The following is a 24,980-nucleotide window of genomic DNA, read 5'->3' as shown; positions in this document are numbered from 1 at the left end:
TAGACATATTTATAAGTCAATGTATATGAACCCCACGATAATCACAGCAAATCAAAAACCTACAATAGATACACAAAAACAAGACAGAAAGGGACACAAGCATAGCACTAAAGAAAATCATCAAACCACAAGAACCTAAAGAAAAGAACAGTAAAGAACTACAGAAACAACTAGAAAATAAGTAGCAAAAGGGCAATAAGTACATATACCTATCAATAATCACTTTAAATGTCAATGGACTAAATGCTCCAATCAAAAGACATAGGGTGGCTGATTGGATAAATTTTTTTAAAAGACCCATTTACACACTGCTTATAAGAGACTCACTTCAGAACTAAAGGCACACACAGACTAAAAGTGATATAATTGAAAACGATACATGGAAATGACAAGAAAGAAGCAGGAGCAATACTCATAACAGACAAAAAAGACTTTAAAACAAAGTCTATAACAAAAGATGAAGAAGGGCAATATATAATGATAAAGGGATCAATACAAGAAGAGAAAATTTGTTAACATATATGCACGTAATATAGGAGCACCTAAATATATAAGGCAAATATTAGCAGACATAAAGGGAGAAATTGACAGTGACACAATAATAGTGGGGGACTTTAACACCCCACTTACATCAACAGACAGATCATCCAGACATAAAATCAATAAGGAAACATCAGTCTTAAATGACATGTTATAAAATAGATAGCTAGTGGGAAGCAGCCACATAGCACAGGGAGATCAGCTGGGTGCTTTGTAACCACCTAGAGGGAATGGGATAGGGAGGATGGGAGGGAGACCCAAGAGGGAGGAGATATGGGGATATATGTATATATATAGCTGATTCACTTTGTTATAAAGCAGAAACAAACACAGCATTGTAAAGCAATTATACTCCAATAAAAATGTTTTTAAAAAATGACATATTAGACCAATGGACTTAATAGCTATCTACAGGACATTCCATCCAAAAACAGTAGAATACACATTCTTTTCAAATGCACATGGAATGTTCTCCAGGATAGATCACATGCTAGGCCACAAGACAATTCTCAACAAATTTAAGAGGATAGCAATTATATCAAGCATTTTTTCTGACCACAGTGATATGAAACTAGAACTCAATTATAGAAAAAAAAATGGGAAAAACACAAACATGTAGAGACTAAACAACATGCTACTAAAAACCTATTTGGTCAATGAAGAAATGAAAAAGAAAATCAGAAAATACCTGAAGATAAATGAAAATAGAAACACAATTTTCCAAAATCTATCAGATACAGCAAAAGCAGTTCTAAGAGGGAGGTTTACAGTGATATAGGCCTACCTCAGTAAGCAAGAAAAATCTCAAATAAACAACCTAACTTACTATCTAAAGGAATGAGAAAAAGAAGAACAAACAAAGCCCAAAGTCAGCAGAATGAAGGAAATAATAAAGTTCATAGAGGAAATAAAATAGAGACCAAAAAAATTTTGAAAATATCAATGAAACCAAGAGATGGTTTTTTGAAAAGATAAACAAAATTGATAAAGTTTTAGCCAGGCTCATCAAGAAAAAAAGAGAGAGAATCTAAATAAACAAAATAAGAAGTGAAAGAGGAGAAATAACTGATATCAGAGATCCAAAAAGTCATGAGAATACTATGAACAGTTATACGCCAAAAAACTGGACAACCTAGAAGAAATAGATAAATTTCTAAAAACATACAACCACCCAAGACTGAATCAGGAAGAAATAGACAATCTGAACGGACCAGTCACTAGTAGTGAAACTGAACTTGTAATAAAATAAATACATAAATAACACAACTCTCAGCAAATTCCATGACCAGACAGCTTCAGAGGGGAATCCTACCAAATATAAAAAGGAGAGCTAATACCTATCTTTCTCAAACTAGTCCAAAAAATTGAAAAGGAGGCAACACTCCCATTTTCATTCTACAAGGCCACATTATCATTAATTATTATTAATTAATTACCATTACCCTGACACCAAAACCAAAGACACTACAGAATAGAAAATTACAGGCCAACGTCTCTGATGAATATAGATGCAAAAATCCTCAAAAATATTAGCAAGCTGAATTCAACAATATACAAAAAGGATCATACACCGTTGTCAGGTGGGATTTATTTCAGGGATGCAAGGATGGTTCAATATCTGCAAATCAATATGATACACCACATTAACAAAAGGAAGGATGAGCAGGACCAGAGGACATAAGCAAGCTCAATGAAGAGATTACTCAGACTCCCATGCCACTCACCAAGGTTGCACTATAACACCATTCTCAGCTCATACCAATGGTTATATAGATTTCTTGTATCAAATGCTAAAGGAAGAGGGAAAAGCCTGTGGTTTTATGGATAGGTTTATGGGTAGGCTGCCTAGATAAACAGGTTCTAGTTGGAAATGCAAAGTAGCTGCATGACAATCATTCAACTGAATGACAGTGAAAAGCAAAATTTTCTCCAAGAGTGAAGCTTTGAACTGTGCATCTAATGATCCACTTTGTGTGCTGCTCTATAAATTCCTTAAGGCTGAAAGCTATTTAAGTCTTCTTGGAATCCTCCTCTATTATCCAGTGTTATCAGTCAAAATGCTTAGTTTTAAGATAACATAAAACTCAATCAACCTACTTATGCATTAAAAAAAGGCATGTGAGATTTTACGATAAGGATACAGGAATATTTTATAGAACTCCAGGAATGAAGACAGGACTAAGGAAAATTCTATAAACATAAATTGGAACTGTGTTTAGATTCTTAATCTCATCTCTGTTCCTCTGAGTGACTTCCTCTCTCTCTCTTTTCTTTCCTTTTCTCTATACATTGACACACTGACATTTTCTGCTTCTCTACTAGAAATGGTATGTGAAAAATGGCAAATGTATTCTCTCTCAAAGTTATATGTGTGTGTGTGTGTGTGTGTGTGTGTGTTTGTGTCATAGTCCACCATCTGAGAGATTGAATTTTTAAAATTTAGTGTAAATATAGCTTCCCATGAATAATAAAAACAAAAAACCTCTAACTGGCCTAGCTGGAATCAAGTGCCTATTCTGCATCTAATCAAATTGTGTAAAGTACAAAGTCAAGAGTCATGTTATTAAAAATGATTGCTAGAGGCTCAGCATTGACTCTAAAGGAGAACTAGGTCATTGTTAGCTGAACAATGGACATACTCTTATCATTCTCATTTTCCCAGTTCTCCTGACTAGAAACCTTAGTCAGCTTTGGTTTATCCTCCTCTTTTATTTACTATATAATTCTTTCACCATGAACTATTCCATTCTTCTTTCAAAATTAATCTTTTATCTATTCCATCTCCATTCCTACTTCATCATTTTCCAAAATAACAGTCCAAAAAAAAGGATACTTATTGTAAAATCTGCATTTTTTAACTACTAAATTTTTTTTTTTCTCGTTATAGACTACTGGTGTTTCTGCATTACTAGCTTGTGTTTTAGCCTGAATTCTGTCCCCACCACCACCCAAATTCATACGTTGAAGTGCTAACCCCCAATATGATTATATTTAGAGACAGGGTCTTTAAAGAGGAGATTAAGGTTCAATAAAATCATTAGGGTAGAGCTCTAATCCAACAGAACTGGTATTCTTATAAGAAGACAAAGAAACAGCAGGGATGCTTGCACACATAGGAAAGGCATGTGAGGACACAGTGAGAAGGCTGTCTGCAAACCAAGGAGAGAGACCTCAGGAGACACTAAACCTGTCAACACCTTCATCTTGGATTTCTAGCCTCCAGAGAAAGCAAATTTCTGTTAAGCCATCCACTCCATGGTATTTTATCATGGCAGCCCTGACTAACCAGCGGTTTGCCTCTGTGTTCATTATTCGGTTTTATTCATTTTATTCTGGTAAGAGCTCATTAAACATTGCCTTTTTACACAAATATTTTCCCCAACTTATTTGTCCCCTCATCTTTTTGTTTTGTTTCACATACTGAAGTTGTTTCAGTGTAGTCAAATTTTTCAGAACTTTTCTTACAGTTGCTGCATTTGAAATCATGCCTAGAAAGTTCTTCTCATTCCCAGAAATTATACATATATTCACCCATGTTCTCTTACTATTTTTTTGTCAACTGAATTTTATTTTTAGTGCATGATGTAAGATCAGATCAATTCTTTTCTCACATAGCCAACCAATTATCCCTGTACCACTTACTCATTTTCCCATTTATTTAAAACCTACTTTTATCATACCCTAAATATTTATACACACTTAAAACTCCTATTGCTTCTTACTTATGACATTCATTCATTCAACAGTTCATTTTGGAGATTATATTTTTCCACATTTATCATTAAAGAAAAAGAATTTTCTACGAAATTCAAGAAACATTATTTCGGGTGACTCAAATTACTTAAAAAATTATGGTGGGAAAGTTTTTAAATTAAAATACTAACATATAATTGTTTTTAGCTAATAATAAACATCAAAATAAATATATACAAAACTACTTTACCCAGTAATGAGCCAAATGAAGGTGGGGGGGTACCATCTGATTTAATTGAATTATACTAATCAGAAATAAAAGAAAAATGATAGAGAAGAAACTACCTGAAGATTGTCAGTTGGCTTGTTCAGGCTCCTTTCAAGAGAATAGTTGTCCTTTTTCTTTTTAATTAGTTATCCAAAAAAAAATTTTTTTTCCTCATGGTATAGGAGGGCTATTTTTGTACATCATTACTTATTGGTAAGAAGAAAACCTACTTAATGCAGGTCACTGGGTTAAGGATTCTGTTGTTGTGCCAAGCAAAGGGTATCGACAAGAACTAAGTAGTACAGGCCCTGAAATGTCCATGTTGTATGTGCTTTGCCACCGCTTGAGTTTCGCCTGTCCTTATTCAAGGCCTGAACCATTCCAGGAATTTTAGAGAAAATTCGAGAGACTTGAAAAGCATGCCAAAGCTTTAGCTATTACTACTATCCATTATTTTCTGCTTTCCATATGGCAAACACTTTATAACCACACTGCAAATGTGAATGTATTATCAACACGGCTTTATAGACGATGAAACTGAGATTCGAGGAATCATAAACTTCCAAAATCAAACTAGTAAAGAGCTGTTCATTCCAACACAAATCTCTGGCGATCCAAGGTGCTGTGCGGTCCAAAAAGCTGTGGCCAAGTGAAATGGTAAAGTCAGACAAAAGGAAAGACAAAGTTGTGACAATCGCAGACTGGCATCAGAGAAAGATAAAAGCGCCGCGGGGCCTATCAGGAAACTTCCGAGGTAGGCAAGGTACGTGGCCGGCCGAAGCCAACGGAGCGCGTGGAAATGGGAGCTCACTGAGAGGAAGGCCGCAGAGAAACCTCGCTACGGTTTATAAAGGCCGTAAGGTAAACAAGTTAAAAACCAGAGCGACCCGCTCAGCCAACAACTTGTAAAGGAGACGCGTTAAGACGCTCCGCAAGGATTTAAGTACCTCGCGCCACGAGCTCCTGGACCTCCAAGCTCATCCCGGCATTCTTTGCGCCGCGCAGGAGAAAGCCCTGACGCGCTTGGGCCCCTGCGGCCGCCGTAGGCTCTGAGTTGCTATGGAAACGCAGCTGCCCTCACTATGTCGGGGCAACAGGCCCCTCAGTCCCGGGTATTCGTGGAACTCGTTCCCTGGGCTGACCAGGGCCGGGAGAACTATCTGCCCTCGGGCGGAGAGACGCTGCCCGGCCTCCGCCGCCCTCTCTCCTCAGCGCAGACCCAGACTGCCACCCGCGAGGTGCATGTAAGCGGCACTGCGGAGGTGTCTGCGACCCCCGATCGGGCGCAGGTGGTCGTGCAGATGAGCAGCACCAAGGAGGCGGCAGCAGAGGCCAAGAAGAGCGTTTGCCGCCGCCTGGACTACATCACGCAGACCCTCGAGCAGCAGGGCGTGCAGGTGAGAGCTGCGCGGGCAAGGAGCTTCTAGCCTGCCCAAGAAAACCCGGCGGCAGAGGTTGGGAGGTGGGGAGCGTCCGGGACACTTTTGTGTCATCGGTGGCATTAGAAGGCGCGAGGACCTGGCAGAGTGAATCTTTGGCCCATCCTTCTTGATGAAAGTAATTACCAGCTACAGAGACTTGTAAAATAAAAGAATTCAAATTGAATGGGGTTTTATTTGGCGATATTTGCTGCAGTAATTTTGTTTTTAACGTTGAAATGACGAAGTGTTAAACATGAAACATTAGATGTAAATGCTTGCCTAAGTAGTGTGCTAGACACCAAGTCATGTGTTTTATTCTGCACCACGGAATTAGCAAGTGAAAAACAGGGCTTCCTCCCAACCTGGTAAAGCTTTTTTTTTTTTTTTACCATCTTTATTGGAGTATAATTGCTTTACAATGGTGTGTTAGTTTCTGCTTTATAACAAAGTGAATCAGCTATACATATAACTATATACCCATATCTCCTCCCGCTTGCGTCTCCCTCCCACCCTCCCTATCCCACCCTTCTAGGGGGTCACAAAGCACCTAGCTGATCTCCCTGTGCTATGCAGCTGCTTCCCACTAGCTATCTATTTTACATTTGGTAGTGTATATATGTCCATGCCACTCTCTCACTTTGTCCCAGCTTACCCTTCCCCCTCCCCATGTCCTCAGGTCCATTCTCTATGTCTGCATTATTATTCCTGTCCTAAGTTCATCAGAACCATTTTTTTTTTTAGATTCCATATATATGTGTTAGCATACGGTATTTGTTTTTCTCTTTCTGACTTACTTCACTCTGTATGACAGACTCTAGGTCCATCCACCTCACTACAAATAACTCAATTTCGTTTCATTTTATGGCTGAGTAATATTCCATTGTATATATGTGCCACATCTTCTTTATCCATTCATCTGTCAATGGACACTTAGGTTGCTTCCATGTCCTGGCTATTGTAAATAGAGCTGCAATGAACATTGTGGTACATGACTTTTTGAATTATGGTTTTCTCAGGATATATGCCCAGTAGTGGGATTGCTGGGTCATATGGTAGTTCTGTTTTTAGTTTTTTAAGGAACCTCCATACTGTTCTCCATATTGGCTGTATCAGTTTACATTCCCACCAACAGTGCAAGAGGGTTCCCTTTTCTCCACACCCTCTGCAGTATTTATTGTTTGTAGATTTTTTGATGATGGCCATTCTGACAGGTGTGAGAAGATATCTCATTGTAGTTTTGATTTCCATTTCTCTCATGATTAATGATGTTGAGCATTCTTTCATGTGTTTGTTGGCAATCTGTGTATCTTCTTTGGACAAATGTCTGTTTAGGTCTTCTGCCCATTTTTGGATTGGGTTGTTTCTTTTTTTGATATTGAGCTGCATGAGTTGCTTGTATGTTTTGGAGATTAATCCTTTGTCAGTTGCTTCATTTGCAAATATTTTCTCCCATTCTATGGGTTGTATTTTCATCTTGTTTATGGTTTCCTTTGCTGCAAAAGCTTATGAGTTTCATTAGGTCCCATTTGTTTATTTTTGTTCTTATTTCCATTTCTCTAGGAGATGGGCAAAAAGGATCTTGCTGTCTTTATGTCATAGAGTGTTCTGCCTATGTTTTCCTCTAAGAGTTTGATGGTGTCTGGCCTTACATTTAGGTCTTTAATCCATTTTGAGTTCATTTTTGTGTATGGTGTTAGGGCGTGTTCTAATTTCATTCTTTTACGTGTAGGTGTCCAGTTTTCCCAGCACCACTTATTGAAGAGCCTGTCTTTTCTCCATTGTATATTCTTGCCTCCTTTGTCAAAAATAAGGTGACCATATGTGCATGGGTTTATCTCTGGGCTTTCTATCCTGTTCCATTGATCTGTTTCTCTTTTTGTTCCAGTACCATACTCTCTTGATTATTGTAGCTTTGTAGTAGAGTCTGAAGTCAGGGAGCCTGATTCCTCCAGCTCCATTTTTCTTTCTCAAAATTGCTTTGGCTGTCCAGGGTCTTTTGTCTTTCCATACAAATTGTGAAGTTTTTTGTTCTAGTTCTGTGAACAATGCCATTAGTAGTTTGATAGGGATTGCATTGAATCTGTAGATTGCTGTGGGTAGTATAGTCTTTTTCACAATGTTGATTCTTGCAATCCAAGAACATGGTATATCTCTCCATCTGTTTGTATCATCTTTAATTTCTTTCATCAGTGTCTCATAGTTTTCTGCATACAGGTCTTTTGTCTCCTTAGGTAGGTTTATTCCTAGGTATTTTATTCTTTTTGTTGCAATGGTAAATGGGAGTGTTTCCTTAATTTCTCTTTCAGATTTTTCATCATTAGTGTATAGGAATGCCAGAGATTTCTGTGCATTAATTTTGTATCCTACCACTTTACCAGGTTCATTGATTAGCTCTAGTAGTTTCCTGGTAGCATCCTTAGGATTCTCTATGTCATCTGCAAACAGTGACAAGCTTAATTTTTCTTTTCCGACTTGGATTCCTTTTATTTCTTTTTCTTCTCTGATTGCTGTGGCTAAAACTTCCAAAACTATGTTGAATAGTAGTGGTGAGAGTGGACAACCTTGTCTTGTTCCTGATCTTAGAGGAAATGGTTTCAGTTTTTCACCATTGAGAATGATGTTGGCTGTGGGTTTGTCATACATGGCCTTTATTATATTGAGGTAAGTTCCCTCTATGCCTACTTTCTGGACAGTTGTTATAATAAATCGGTGTTCAATTTTGTCGAAAGCTTTTTCTGCATCTATTGAGATGATCATATGGTTTTTCTCCTTCAGTTTGTTAATATGGTTTATCAGAATGATTGATTTGCGTATATTGAAGAATCCTTGCATTCCTAGGATAAACCCAATATGATCATGGTGTATGATCCTTTTAATGTGGTGTTGGATCCTGTTTTCTAGTATTTTGTTGAGAATTTTTGCATCTGTGTTCATTAGTGATATTGGCCTGTAGTTTTCTTTCTTCGTAACATCTTTGTGTGGTTTTGGTGTCAGCGTGATGGTGGCCTCATAGGGTGAGTTTGAGACTGTTCCTCCCTCTGCTATATTTTGGAAGAGTTTAAGGATAGGTGTTAGCTCTTCTCTAAATGTTTAAAAGAATTTGCCTGTGAAGCCATCTGGTCCTGGGCTTTTGTTTGTTGGAAGATTTTTAATCACAGTTTCAATTTTCAGTGCTTGTGATTGGTCTGTTTATATTTTGTATTTCTTCATATTGTTTAGCCTCCATGTGTTTGTATTCTTTACAGATTTTTTCCTGTAATTGATATTTAGTCTCACAGCATCATGGTTGGAAAAGATAGTTGATACGATTTCAATTTTCTTAAATTTACCAGGGCTTGATTTGTGACCCAAGATATGATCTATCCTGGAGAATGTTCCATAAGCACTTGAGAAAAAGTTTTATTCTGTTGTTTTTGGATGGACTGTCCTATAAATATCAATTAAGTCCATCTTGTTTAATGTATCATGTAAAGTTTGTGTTTCCTTATTTATTTTCATTTTGGATGATCTGTCCATTGGTGAAAGTGGGGTATTAAAATCCCCTACTATGACTCTGTTACTGCTGATTTCCCCTTTTGTGGCTGTTAGCATTTGCCTTAATGTACTGAGGTCCTCCTATGTTGGGTGCATAAATATTTACAATTGTTATATCTTCTTGGATTGATCCCCTTGATCATTATGTAGTGTCCTTCTTTGTCTCTTGTAATAGTCTTTATTTTAAAGTCTATTTTGTCTGAGATGAGAATTGCTACTCTAGCTTTCTTTTGATTTCCATTTGCATGGAATATCTTTTTCCATCCTCTCACTTTCTATATGTGTCCCTAGGTCTGAAGTGGGTCTCTTGTAGACAGTGTATATACGGGTCTTGTTTTTGTATCCATTCAGTCAGTCTATGTGTTTTGGTTGGAGCATTTAATCCCTTTACATTTAAGGTAGTTACCGATATGTATGTTCCTATTACCATTTTCTTAATTGTTTTGGGTTTGATTTTGTAGGTCTTTTCCTTCTCTTGTGTTTCCTGTCTAGAGAAGTTCCTTTAGCATTTGTTGTAAAGCTGGTTTGGTGGTGTTGAATTCTCTTAGCTTTTGCTTGTCTGTAAAGGTTTTAATTTATCCATTGTATCTGAATGAGATCCTTGCTGGATAGAGTAATTTTGCTTGTAGGTTTTTCCCTTTCACCACTTTAAATATGTCCTGCCACTCCCGTCTAGCTTGCAGAGTTTCTGCTGAAAGATCAGCTGTTAACCTTATGGGTATTCCCTTGTATGGTATTTGTTGTTTTTCCCTTGCTGCTTTTATTATTTTTTCTTTGTATTTAATTTTTGATAGTTTGATTAATATGTATCTTGGTGTGTTTCTCCTTGGATTTATCCTGTATGGGACTTTCTGTGCTTCCTGGACTTGATTGACTATTTCCTTTCCCATATTAGGGAAGTTTTCAACTATGATCTCTTCAAATATTTTCTTAGTCCCTTTCTTTTTCTGTTCTTTTTCTGGGACCCCTGTAATTCCAATATTGGTGCGTTTAATGTTGTCCCATAGGTCTCTAAAACTGTCCTCAGTTCTTTTCATTGTTTTTTCTTTATTCTGCCCTGCAGTATTTATTTCCACTCTTTTATCTTCCAGGTCATTTATCCGTTCTTCTGCCTCAGTTATTCTGCTATTGATTCCTTTTAGAGAATTTTTAATTTCGTTTGTTGTGTTGTTAATCATTGTTTGTTTGCTCTTTAGTTCTTCTAGGTCCTTGTTAAATGCTTCTTGTATTTTCTCCATTCTGTTTACAAGATTTTGGATCATGTTTACTATCATTACTCTGAATTCTTTTTCATGTAGACTGCCTATTTCCTCTTCATTTGTTAGGTGTGGTGGGTTTTTACCTTGCTCCTTCATCTGCTGTGTGTTTCTCTGTCTTCTCATTTTACTTAACTTACTGTGTTTGGAGTCTCCTTTTCCCAGGCTTCAAGTTCGTAGTTCCCATTGTTTTTGGTGTCTGCTCCCAGTGGCTAAGGTTGGTTCAGTAGGTTGTGTAGGCTTCCTAGTGGAGGGCACTGGTGCCTGTGTTCTGGTAGATGAGGCTGGATCTTGTCTTTCTGGTTGGCAGGACTTCGTCCAGTGGTGTGTTTTGGGGTGGCTGTGACCTTATTATGATTTTAGGCAGCCTCTCTGTTAATGGGTGGGGTCGTGTTCCTGTCTTGCTAGTTGTTTGACATAGGGTGTCCAGCACTGTAGCTTGCTGGTTGTTGAGTGGAGCTGGGTCCTAGCATTTAGATGGAGATCTCTGGGAGAGCTTTTGTCCTTTGATATTACGTGGAGCTGGGAGGTCTCTGGTGCACCAGTGTCCTGAACTCGGCTCTCCACCTCAGAGACATAGGCCTGACTCCCCACCGGAGCACCAAGACCCTTTTGGGAAGTCTGAGGTCTTCTGCCATCATTCAGTAGGTGTTCTGTAGGAGTTGTTTCACATGTAGGTGTATTTTTGATGTATTTGTGGGGAGGAAGGTGATCTTCTCGTCTTACTCTTCCGTCATCTTGAAGGTCTTCCCCCTGGTAAAGCTTTGCATGAAGTGATACTTCAGTATTTTTATGCAAACAATAACATGGGGCCCGCAAGGGGGTGTGGAATTGCACCCATTTTCGTTTTATAAAGGCTCAAAAAATTTCTCCAAATTTTTTCTTTTTAGCTTAGAAAGAAAATTAAGCCAGTATATTGTAGATGCCACATATATGAAATACTTCTACTTACCAGAGATGTCCATGAGACACATAGCTAAATAAATCTTGTTTTAAGCCTACTTCTAAGAAAAGAAGAAAAAAATGAACCTGCCTTATTTAATCAGCACAACAGCCCTGGTAGGCAGGTTTTAATATCCCCACTTTCCAGATTTAAGGAAGTTAAGTAATGCTCTGAACTTCAGCCAGGGCTGTATTTGAACTTCTGTGTTCCTGAAACCAAAATCTATGTTTCTTCCAACTAGCCTAGGCTCCAGATAATTAGAATGAAAGAGAATGAGAAAGCACAGCATGGGTCATTGTCTCAGTTCACTCATTTTAGAGAGTAGGACTCTAAAGGCCAGAGCTGTGATTTATGCCCTCCCAACATTGAGTTCATAAAAGTGCTTTTGTTAGAAATGACACACCCTGAAAAAGCAAGTCTTTATTTTAAGGAGAAAATACATTTGTACTGCATTTATAAACATAGAGTTATTTAAAAAGACATGTTGAAAAGATGTCTCTAAATGATTTTACAGTTTAGAAGAATTCTAATGCTAATTATAAATTATGTGAATAAAGTGAATTAATATATAGACAAATATTTTCTCACAAAAACTGCTGCCAGTGCTACAGGCCTGTTTGAATAATATAACTAATTCTTAAGTTATTTACTTAAAATGTATACTGAGCTCACATGGCTGTAACTTCTAATATGTAAAACCAAATAAATCACTACATCCAATTTATAATTACATTTACACTTAGTGCCCAAGACAAGACATACAAAGGTCATTAATCTCCCAGTTATCTCTGCTGATGGAGGAAAGCAATCATGTAAATAATTTGTTTAGTATATATGCAAAAATTAATTTATATTACTTTTCATCATGAATTACAATGTGTCTTCACAAAGTCTTTATTCATTTTAAACTTTAAAATCTGGGTTTACAAACATCACTCCCCTGCTTAAAGGGCCCCTCATATTCCAAATTCTTTTGCTTAATAGTTGGAGCCTAACTTTCTATCGTTTCCTGTCATCTCTCTCCCCTCGTTAACTGACTCCCATTTTTTTCCTTTAAAATCCAGCCCAGGGCTTCCCTGGTGGCGCAGTGGTTGAGAGTCCGCCTGCCGATGCAGGGGACACGGGTTCGTGCCCTGGTCTGGGAAGATCCCACATGCCGCGGAGCGGCTGGGCCCGTGAGCCATGGCCGCTGAGCCTGTGCGTCCGGAGCCTGTGCTCCGCAACGGGAGAGGTCACAACAGGGAGAGGCCCGCGTACCGCAAAAAAAAAAAAAAAAATCCAGCCCAAGTTCACCTCCTTAGCACTTTTTTCCTAACGTAGCACTAGTCCCTGCCATACCACCCTCCATTCCCCACCTTTAATAAAACATATCACTCTATAATTGTTGCTCTCCTTGTCTCTCCTCCAAATTCTGACGCTCTCCAGAGCACAGACCATTTTGTCTCTTGTTTGCTTTGCATTGATGGATTGTTTCATACACATCACATAATGTGTACTTAGAAAATGGTTTTTAAATGAATAAAAGAAAAAAATGAATGAAGCACTAAATGAATAAACTATTAGTTCAACAATCATGTAGATCATATAGTTTTATGGTGATATATAGTTTCACATGTGAAGGCATAACCCTCATTTTTAGTGTTGTTTTCATGGAAAAATGTTTTAAAGTTCTAAGCAGTATTTACCATTCAACCATAAAACATTTATTAAGCATTCCCTATCACTTCCTTTTTAAATAGCATTTAACACAACATGTAATTATTTTGTTTTCTGGTTTGTATGTTCCCCCCATAGGCTGTAAGCTCCAGTGTTTGCCTATTCATAATTGTATTTTTTGATAAATGTGTAATGGATGCCTCAGGCATGTTGCTAGACACCAGAAATAGAGAATGAGTAAACCTTAGGCACTGTGCTGAAGGAGTCTCATTATAGGACTAGACTAATATGTAGTGTTGTGATGAAAGTATGTACATGATACAGTACAGCAGAGTAAGAAAGGAAATAATGTTCATTTTACTTGAGGAATTCCAGAAAGATTTCATAGTGGAAGTGACACTTGTATCAAGTCTTAAACAATGGCTGAAGGGAAAGCATTTCAGTTCCACCCTAGAATGCAGCAAGTGTATGTGTTCAAAGCACTATATGCAGTTCAGCATGGCTAGAACACAGGAGTGCCTGGAGAAAATGGAGAGGAATTAAGAGATCAGACTGAGGAAGAAAGCTGTAGGCAGAGCATGGAGGAAGGCCTTGTGTGCCATACTGAGATATCATTGATAATAAAAAACTGCTTACTGTTGCTAGACTTTTTACAAATATTATCTCATTTGATATTCACTCCTGCTATATGAGACTGGTATCTCAGTGGCTGTTTTACAGATGAGAACTCTCCGGACCAGAGTGATTATTAGCAGGTAGCTTGACCAAGATCACACAGGTAGGAAGTGGTAGAGTTTAGACTCCTGTCAAGAACTTTGACCTCAGAGCCCATGCTCTTTAACCACTATAGCATGTTGCTGCTTTATTGTCTTGGCAGCAGGTGATTGAGTTTCAGGTAGAGGATGCAGCAGATGCTGTTGATACCCCACATTTGTGTCCCTTGGCTCTTCACATTTGTGTGCCTGCAGGCCCACCTTATATCTGCCAACACTTGTGCATTCTTTGACAGCTTTCCCTGGCTGCAGGAAGCCACTCTACCTACAGGTGGGCCCGAAAATACTACCAGAAAATTAACAGCCCCTCCCCCTGCTCCAGCAGCCTTCAACTAACAGCTGAGGGTAGTGAGTGGAAAGAGACTCCAGATTCCTTCACCCTTGAGGAGGATAGCTCTAAGGCATGTGTTCTACCCCAGCTCCCAGAGTTTCTCTGCAGGAGTAAGTTTCAGTTGCCCACAGTAGTGACTGCTTGACAACACACCCTTCAATGGCTTTCTTTGCTTCTCTGTTTCACTTGCTACTCCGCTGTGGTGTTTCTTGGAATCATCTTAAAAATTAACTGCTTGTACTCAAATCCTGTCTCAGAGTCTTTCTGGGTGAACCCAAATAAAGATAGGGAGTGGTAGGAATAGACTGAACATGTCATATGAGTTGGCTTCAGTTTTTTATTATTAAAAATGGTGACAAAATGAATATCCTTGTTAGGTATTTATACATGTTATTCATTATGTTCTTTTGACATTAGTTCCTGGCTTATGCATATTTTTAAGGCTTATGAAAATTTACACTCAAGGAAGAAATATATTCTTCACTAGAAATATATCCTTGGCACAGTAGGCATTATTTTCTTCTTAACTTTGCCAGTTCAGTAGTCCAAAAAATGTTGTTATTTCTTATGCTTTGGTTTTTTTACATTTGAGGTTAAAATTTTTTCATGTAATTGCCAGTTCATAATATTTTGCCGATTTTCTCTTATCTTTTCTTTACTAATTTATGAGAACTTTAAAAATTAAGATTATCAATAGCTCTCATATAGTGCAAAAATTTTCCCAATTTCATATTTGCCATGTAACTTTGTTTACAGTATTAAACGTTCAAAATTTTAAAGATTTATTTAGTCAAATTCATTAATGTTTTCAATATGTTTTCTGACTTTGGTGTAATGCTTATTGGGTCCTTCCCAAGCCTGAGGCCATAAAACCATTAACTAATATTTCCTGGAAATTTTAGGGACCCTTTGTAGTACATTAAATATTTACTACATTTGGAATTTATTTTGGTATAAGGAAAAGGGTTTTGTTTTCTCCTAAATGGGTAAGTTGCTGTACTTACCGAAATCATTTATTGAAGTCTGTATTTCTATATTGAAATCATTTATTGAAGTCTATCTTTCCCTTACTGCATGTGCAAGAATGTAACTAAACTGCCCTTAAAAATAAAAATTATTGCTTTTTTTGACCTTATAGTCAAGTTGTATTATGGTTTTCACTTATGCAATTGTCAAGACTCTATTTTGATGTAGTTCTCTTGGCTTTACCTGCAGCTTTCTGTATGATCCCAAAATGACTGCCCCACTCCCAAGCCTTTTGTGACATACGGTACCATAAAGAGAAAGACAATGGTTCTTATTTCCTGCAACCACGTAAAAATAAAAATTCCTGTAGTTCACTGTAAGTGGACAACCTCAACTTGTCTTTGTGGCCAGAGAAATGCTATACACTAATTAGATTAGATTTGATTTCTGCCCGTTTTTTAACCTAATTCTGTGGCAAGTTAGATGTGTAATCCTGAATGGTATAGACCTGTCAGGGCTTACCTTGAACCACATAGTTGCTGCTCAGAGAGTAGTGGCAGAATGTAGACATGAGGATTCCATATTGTTTGTTGTGCCTATTGTTTTGAAATGTTACTGGTATTATATTTGTGGTATTCAGACATTCTTTATTTCAGATTATTTTAGTTCTTTTGATCACCTTGTTGTGTTAGTACCACATTAAATTATTACATCTTTGTAAAACATTTGTAGGGCAAATTCTCCCCTCATTACTCTTCTACTGAAAAAGTTTCCTGTCTGCAAGGGACATGTTAAATGACACCATGGGGATGTTATCAGAAAATCCAGACAATGGAAAATTTTACATTTTATTCTATAAATAAAAGATCTGTTCATATTTTGTATTGTTTATATATTAATTTCAGGAGAATTGCTGAGTTTACAGTATTTGTCCTAGTCCATTCGAGCTTTTCTTCTGTAAACTTTTATGGTTTTCTTTTGTTTACCCTTTTTAAGTTTATTCCTATAATAACATGGGGTTTTTTATGGCTATTTAGAATGTTACCTTGCTTCTTTCATAGATTTAAATAGTTATTCTTATATTGACCATTTTGTATTTTAAAACTCTGTCTTTTGTATTTAAATATAAAATATCAGTAGCTTACTTGGGAAAACTTAATGGACTAGGTTTGTATATTTTAATATTTTTTAGTTTATCACCAGTATGGCAGGATTTCCCAATCTTGGCACTATTATTAACATCTTGGACTAGATAATTCTTTGTTGGGAGGGGTTGTCCTGTGCATTGTAGAATATTTTAGCTGCATTCCTGGCCACTACCTATAAGGTGACCAACTTATCCCAATTTACCTGGGACTGTCCCAGTTATACAACTGAAAGCCCCATGTCTCAGGAATCTCCTCAGTTCCTGGTAAACAAGGATACTTGTTCACCTTGTCTAATCACTGCATCACAGCCATGTACTCTCCCAACCCATTGTGACCATCAAGTATATCTCCAGACATAGCAAATGTCCTGTGGGGAGCAAAAGCACCCTCTGGTTGAGTTCCACTGCCCTATAGATAAACAAAAAAATCTCATGCTTTGTGTGGGATCCCACCAGCTAAACACATCAGGAATATATCTATAGTGAAACAAATTTAGGTTTATTTAGCATGATGTAGCAAACAAGAATGCATCTCAAAGGACCTTAAGAGTGTTTCAAAAAGGGGGAGTAAGGAGAGACCTCTTATAGGTTTTGGACTTGTGCTATGAGTGGTTCTAAGGAAGGATCAGTGAAGAAGGGGCAGTTCAGTGATTGGCTATTTTATTCATTTTTTTCATGGGAAACCCAGAGGATTAAAGTTAGGATAGAGTTGGCTTCTGTAAAGGCAGCAATCAAGCAGAGAAAGAATGTTAATCACTTTTGCTGTTGCAGTTCAGTTAGTTTCTGTTAGAAACTTTGGTTCTGTCTGTGTCCTGTTGAAAACTGTTTATATTCTACTTAGAACTTCTCAGTCTGATTGCCAAGAGGCAATTTTTATTTCCTCATTACCTATAATATTTGGAATTTCAATGTTTATTAAATATGTTACTACATTTATAAGCAAGGTAATTATCTTACATATATTGCTTTTAAACTACACACATTTGCTTTAAGAGTCACTGGAATAAACTAAACGAAATTGCTTCTAAGAATTTTTTCCTCCTCAGAGAGAAAAACACTAGTATAAATGCAATTCAGTAGAGTTAGGCGAGTCTTTTCAACAAATGGTGCCATAACAGTTGAATGTCCGTATGCAAAAAGTGAAGCTCAACAAATACTTCACATCTTATACAAAAATGTGTTCAAAATGGATCATAGGCCTAAATGTAAAACATAAAGAAGAAGGAAGTAAAGGAGAAAATCTATGTGACCTTGGGTTTGAAAATGACTTTTTAGTTACATTACCAAAAGCACAATCCATGAAAAAACAAACAAGAATGTAAATTGAACTTTATCAAAATTAAAAACTTTTGCTTTGTGAAATAAATTGTTAAGAAAGTGAAAAGACAATCCAGTTGCCAAAACTTGGAAGCAACAAAGATGTCCTTCAGAAGCTGACTGGATAAATAAACTGACAATGGAGTATTTTTCAGTGCCAAAATGCAATGAGGTTATCAAGCCATGAAAAGACATGGGAGCAATTTAAATGGATATTACTGAGTGAAAGAAGCCAATCTGAAAAGGCTACATATGGTAATGTTTCAACTATATGACATGTCTACAAAAGGCAAACTATAGAGATATTAAAAAGATCAGGGTTTGGGAGACAGGGAGGAATAAAGAGTCAGCGCACAGAGAATTTTTAGGGTGGTGAAAATAATCTGTTTGCTACAATAGTGGTGGATACATATTATGATACATTTGTCCAAACCCACAGAATATACAACACCAAGAGTGAACCCTAATGTAAACTATGGACTTTGGGTGATCATGATGTGTCAGTGTAGGTTCATCAGTTGTGACCAATGCGCCACTCTAGTGGGGATGCTGATAATGGGGAGGCTGTGCATGTGGGGGGCAGGGGGCGTATGCAAAATCTCTGTACTTTCCACTTAATTTTGCTGTGAACCTAAAACTGCGCCAAAAAAATAAAGTCTTAAAAAAGACATTCTACAGACTGGGAGAAAATAATTTGTAAATTACATATCTGATAAAGGACTTGCATCAAGAATATATAAAGAACTCAATTCAATAATAAAAAAACAAGTAGCTCAATTAAAAAGCACAAAATATCTGAACATATACTTCACCAAAGAATATATACAGATGGCAAGTAAACAGATGAAAAGATCCTCCACATTGTCATTAAAGAAATGCAAATTAAAACCACAATGAGATGGCACTATGCACCTATTAGAATGACTGAAATCCAATATCATTGATGATAGCAAATGCGGGCAAAGATGTAGAACAACAGAAATTTTCATTCATTTCTGGTGAGATTGCAAAATGGTACAGCCACTTTGAAAGAGTCTTACAGTTTCTTATAAAGTTAGACTACCATAGGAACCATTAACCCACAAGAGAATCAAAGACTTATGTTCACATATAAATTTGTGCAAGCAGTTTATAGCGGCTTTATTCATAAATTGCTAAAACTAAAACTTTAGAACTTGGAAGCGACCAAGATGTCTTCAACAGGGGAATGTATAACTGTTACATCCATGCATTGGAAATTTTTTCAGCAATAAAGAGGTACAGGCTATTGATTGACAGAATAACATGGGTAAATCCTAGATATTATAAGTGAAAGAAGCCAGACCCAAAAGGTTAATATTTTATGATCCATTCATGTGACATTCTGGAAAAGGGAAAACTATAGGGACATAAATTAGTGGACAGGGGTTGTTGGATGGCAAAGTTGTTGACTATAAAGGAGATGCACAGAGGAACTTTTCAAGGGAAAGAACTATTCTTTGTGGTTCTAGGGTGGTGAATACATTTGTCAAAACCCATAAAACTGTAAATCACAAAGAGTGAACATTAATGTATGCAAATTGAAAAGAAAAAGACATCAAAAAAAGATCAATTCCAGGACAAAATCCAGACTGTGACAGATGAACCTAACTCTATTACAAATGAGTGAAATAACTGCACTGAACATGGGGGTGGGAGGTGAGAGGAGTATCCTAAGTAAGTCTGGAAAATTGTGTTTTACTAGAAACTAAGGATAAAGATGAAAGATACGTAAATACTATCCTCCAGTTAGTAAATTTGTTTTCCAAGGGGGTGCTGGTTAACAGTTCTGAAACTGCTTTATATGTATAGTAGGCTTGAAAGATAGTAAGTGGTTGGTGGGTGATGGGAGCCAGGTTTCTCACTATTGTAGAGGGAAGTTACAGATAAGAAAGGAAGGTTAGAATGAACTCCGTGGTTCTTAAAGAGAGTTGGAAACATCAAGGTGAACTCATGTTTAGCTTGGAATGTGTGCAGACGGATAGATACAGAAACAATTGTAGATATATGTGTATATGTGAGTTTGTACACATAAATGTATTATCAAACTCTGTCCACTGAGAGGGCCTACACAGAATGACACTTGAGTAGTGATGAGCAGTCTTAACACCCAGGTCTTGGTTCTAAATAGCAATCTCAAAGAAAAGATGGTAAGCTTCTTAGTGAAGTGGCTGATTCTAGGGCTGGGCAGGGAAACCACAACATGAGCCTATAGCATCTTGCACCAGGAAGTAAGGAAGTGCTCAAAAAATAAAAGGATGGATGGATGTCAAAGGGATATAAGATCCAACCTGAAAGAAATCTCAATAGCCAAAGCTAGAACAATTTGAGCAGCAAAATAAATAATGTAGTATTTATTGAGTGAATATGGGCTAGACTTAGTGACTTGCCTTCTATGAATAAAGCATGGAAAGGGAAAAATAGTAACTACAGTAAAGGACCCTGTCAGACATTACCTTAACCAAGTGATCAAGGTTAACATCATGAGTAATGTCACATGGATATCATGTACCCCCCTGATATGTTGCAATGAGAAGGGCGCTTCACCTCTGTGATATTCTTTCCTAAAACCTATAACCGTGGTCTGACCATGAGGAAGAGCTACCAAACAAACCCAAACTGAAGGACATCCTGCAAAATACCTGACCAAAACCTTCAAGGTTATGAAAACAAGAGAAGACTGAGAAATTCTCTTAGATTACAGGAGACTAAGGAGACATGATGAATTAATGCAATGTGGTATCACGGATTGGATTCTGAAATAGTAAAAGAACATTAATAGAAAAATTGGTGAAATCCAAGTAAAGTTTGGAGTTTAGTTAATGGTTATATACCAATGATGGTTTTTTAGTTTGACAGATGCACCATGGTAATAAAAGATGATAACATCAGAGAAACCTGAAACTGAGGTATATGGAACTCTATACTATCTTAGCAACTTTTCTGTAGATTTTAATTTTTTCTAAAATAAAGGTTATTAAAAGGTTACAGAACAGCATGTAGAGTATAATTTCATTTATGGAAAAGTCTATACATAGATAGACTATACATAGATATGTTTATATGCATTGATAGATGACTTAAAATGTTTACTGAATTTTTTTTTTTCTTTTTTTTGCGGTACGCGGGCCTCTCACTGTTGTGGCCTCTCCCGTTGCCAACGGAGCACAGGCTCCGGACGCGCAGGCTCAGCGGCCATGGCTCACGGGCCCAGCCGCTCCGCGGCATGTGGGATCTTCCCGGACCGGGGCACGAACCCATGTCCCCTGCATCGGCAGGTGGACTCTCAACCACTGCGCCACCAGGGAAGCCCTGAAATTTTAATACTACTGGGTTTAGAGACTTATTACTTTGTTCTTTTCTCTAGTATTATTCATTAATTAGCATATGTTATTTTTATAAAAGCAATAACATTGTTAAGTGCAACAGTAAAAGCTACTTTCTTTTCAGCTACCTTTCCTAAAATTATTTCTCTAATAATTTTTTAATCAGAAGTTTTATATGTATTTATTAAGTGAAGCGGGGGAAAAAATGAAAAAAAGACATCCAAGAAAATAGAAGATATGTTTACATGTCATAAGAGAATATTAAATGACAGAAATGCTTTATGTTTCAAGTTTCATGTTTTCAACTTCAAGCAATGTATACAGTACTGGTTTATTTTATCTATATCCATATTGTAATTTTTCTACAATGAGTAAATATTATGTTCATCATAAAAAATGAATATTTTCATGGTAACAGACATCAGAGCTATAATTAGAACTTAAGTTCAGATTTTCAGGTTAAAGCTTTTTAGAATTTTCTAGGTCATATAATGGCTTGAAATTAGTGTATACCTTAAAATTCAGGTGCAGCTAAATCCCTTACCAAATAGCTTATAATTAAATCATTATTGGGCATAATATTCTTTATTTAGCATATATTTTTAAAGATACAAAAATTTATAAAGTATAAGTTCTGTCTATCCCCAAGGATGGGAGTAGGTCAAGAATTCATTTCACTAAATTTTAAAACCCTTTTGAAATGTAAATAAGAAATTTAACTTTTTAATCAGAATTATATAACTTAGACTTACCCACAGAATCAAAAAGCATTAATATTACTTTTCTAAGAACAGACTGGCTTGGGTCCAGTATTTCGGGAAATATTTATATCGTAATGGTATAGCATGTGTGTTTGCTGAGTGCCTTCTGTGTCAAGCATTTTATTTACAACTTTTCATTAAATCCTCAAAACAATCCCATGTGATCTTGGGGTAACAGCAGTGAATGGCAGCTTGAAGCAAGATCTTAGTTCCTTGCCTGGGAATCGAACCTGGGCTGCCTGGGTGAAAACGAGGAATCCTAACCACTAGACCACCAAGGGCTAGTGGCTAGAAGCAGAGCCCTCGCTCTTGACCTCTTTGAAAAACGAATTTTACAGAGACCAAGGTTGTAAAGCAGACACAGAGTTTATTAGAAGCACAGTACGTGTGGTAGAGCACAAAGAAAAGCAGTTTATTTAGGACAGAAGCAAAGCAGAGCTACACACTCAGAGAAGAGTGTGGGCATCTTCGCTAATAGAGTGCTAAAGGCGTGGTTTAAATTGCTTATGTAGGGGCCATCTTCCAGGTCTTTGTTTTCCTCTGGCCAATCATCTTGCTTGTTCCCCATATCCGATCTGACTCAGAGTCCTGTCTAATGTGCATGCGCATCTTTTGGCCAAGATGGATTCCAGTGTGAGGGTCTCTAGGAGACTGGCAGAACATATTATGGGTTAGCCCTCCCTCCCTTTTTGATCCCCTAGGAACTTTTCTGTACATGTGGAGTTGGGGAGGTCTCCTTGACCTGAAGAATGAAGACGTGGTCATCTTATCTTTTTACTGCAGCAGAGCTTAGTTCCTCTCTGCTCCTGCTGTTATCTTTTTCCTTGAAATGTTGTCAGGGGCCAGGGTGTGGTAGGGAGACAAGCTCCAATTGCTCAGTCTGACACACTCCAGCTGCTCAGCCTGGGGCCAGTCCTAATTTTATAAATGTGGAAACTAAATCTCAAAAAAGTTGAGTAACTTGCCCAAAGTTGTGTACAATATGTTCAGTAAATTTGTATTATTTGTAAATTAAACATTTTTAAAACTCTAACATTCCTACAACATTCAGAATGCTTTATGTACAAATAATTCTTCATATATATATGTATACACCACCCTAAGTTCATACTTTTTGTACTAGCTAATGTAAAAATTACTACAAGTGTAGTGACAATTATGATGAGATTTCAGCAAATATGTATAAGTTTCTGAATTTATTTTATGTTACTTTTAGGAAAGTTTTAAAACACCAGGCAAACCAGTTCTTTCTGCATATTTTGTCATTCTGATTCTAATAAGTTCAGGTTTATACTTTATGTTTTAGAGTAATTGCATTTAGTAACCAAACATTTAGTAATCATACTCTTGTACTTTCTGTTTCAGTCAGAAAATGTAACTGTGACAAAGGATTTTCAAAGGGTAGAAAATGCTTATCACATGGAAGCAGAGGTATGTACTTATCTTAAATAATTGGAAACAGCACGACTTTGTGGGGACAGTTTGCATTTAATTTTATTCTTGAAACTCAGTGTATACGAGAAATGCTTCTCATGGTATTGATAAAAGATCATTTTTCTCAATCATTTTTGGTGTTACATATCTGGGTGAGCTTTTAAAATAAATTTAATGAGATTTAAGAGAAAGTATTTTGCAATGGAATAAAAATAGCAGAGGGAAGTAGCATTTAACTGCCACCTGAATAAAATTTTAGTAATGTTATCATCTAGTGAGCAGGAAGCACTACAAAAGAAAAATTTCTTCTCCTCCGATAAATAGCAAATTAATAGCCATAGAATAAAGGATTGAAAGACTTTTCAACATTCTTTTGTTTCATAATGCAATTTTATTGTTTTGTGTTCAGGTTTATTTAAAAATAAAAACTACTCAACCTTTGCACAAATTAAAAAGAACAAAATATTTTTGTACACTCATTTAATGAAAACATTTAGTTCCTAAAACTGTCGAGCTTTTTACTTATCTTTAAAGATTGTGTGATCAGGATTTTATGACATCAGAGTATGTTATATGTACTTGTGGCTAGGTTACAAGACTGCTCTCTCTTCCTGGCTCCAAACATCTTGGGGTACTTTGGGGCAGTCAGGCTGCCTCCTTTGCTGCAGGAAACAAACAGGAATGAGATTAGAATGGAATATTGTTTATCTAATCAGAGAATCTTTGCCATTAGAGGTGTAAAATACCTCAAGAAATCACCTAGTCCTACCTTCAGGCAGATAATAAATTATTTTTTCTAATTTTAAGGGTGTGACCTTAGGCTTAGATAGCTTAGGCTCAGATTTTTCAAAGATCATATTATAAGAATCAGAATGGAAATTAGGATCCTGGCTTCTTACCTCTTGAGATAGTAATTTCCATAACACACTGTTGTCCCTATACTTACTTTAATAAATTTATAATTTCTTCACTTAAAATTTAACCATCTTATGAAGATTTTAGGGATCCATTTGGCAAATGTTATTCTGTGGTAGTGGGGACCAAAACATACCTTTCAAAACAGGATGAAGAGTGGTCTGGTAAGATTCCATATTATGGAAGTCAAAGACTGGGAGTTGTTCTAGCATCCTCCAGTAGTTATTATCTGTTTGGACTTCAGGTTGTAGTGAACATTGATGGGCTCTGGTTATCTTAGTTAATGGGGTTTGTTGTGAGGGTACACTAGTAAGTACACGAGGAGGAAAAGGAACAGTCCCAGCAAACATTCAGCCAGGCTTCATGGAAAACTGGCCAGTTTTTCAGACTGATTTATTCTAGGGACTGACCCGCCAGGTACAGAGTGTGCTTTAGAGCCGCTTATTTTGTTGTAAGACATGGCTAAATGAGGACTTGGCTAAACCCTACTCCTCGTCCTTTTGCTGTACTTACCTTTTTAATGTCTTGTATTTGAATTTCTTAAGAGAGAATCTGATTATATTTTGTATAGGGCTCCCCAGCAGCCAGAACTCTTATATAGTGTAGTCTAATACATGATTGCCCTTAAGTCAGCATCAGCAGAGACCAGGATGGTAGGGTCATGAGGTATAAAGTATGCCA

At 37.0% G+C, this 24,980-nt stretch overlaps 1 protein-coding gene across 1 annotated transcript in view; it reads left to right on the top strand.

The window, feature by feature from the left end:
* Positions 1 to 5,558: 5,558 nt before the first annotated feature.
* Positions 5,559 to 24,980, top strand: part of IRAK1BP1 (interleukin 1 receptor associated kinase 1 binding protein 1) — a 31,541-nt gene continuing 12,119 nt past the window's right edge. The window contains exons 1-2 of the mRNA XM_007461538.1: positions 5,559 to 5,898; positions 23,316 to 23,381. Coding sequence (XP_007461600.1) covers positions 5,584 to 5,898; positions 23,316 to 23,381 — 381 coding nt within the window. The 5' untranslated portion in view covers positions 5,559 to 5,583. The remainder of the gene's footprint in view (positions 5,899 to 23,315; positions 23,382 to 24,980) is intronic.

This window comes from Lipotes vexillifer, unplaced genomic scaffold (assembly GCF_000442215.2).
Source record: "Lipotes vexillifer unplaced genomic scaffold, Lipotes_vexillifer_v1.1 scaffold1424, whole genome shotgun sequence".
Classification (NCBI taxonomy): domain Eukaryota; kingdom Metazoa; phylum Chordata; class Mammalia; order Artiodactyla; family Lipotidae; genus Lipotes; species Lipotes vexillifer.
Note: the sequence above shows the minus strand (reverse complement) of the source record. Positions and strands in the feature narration are given on the sequence as shown.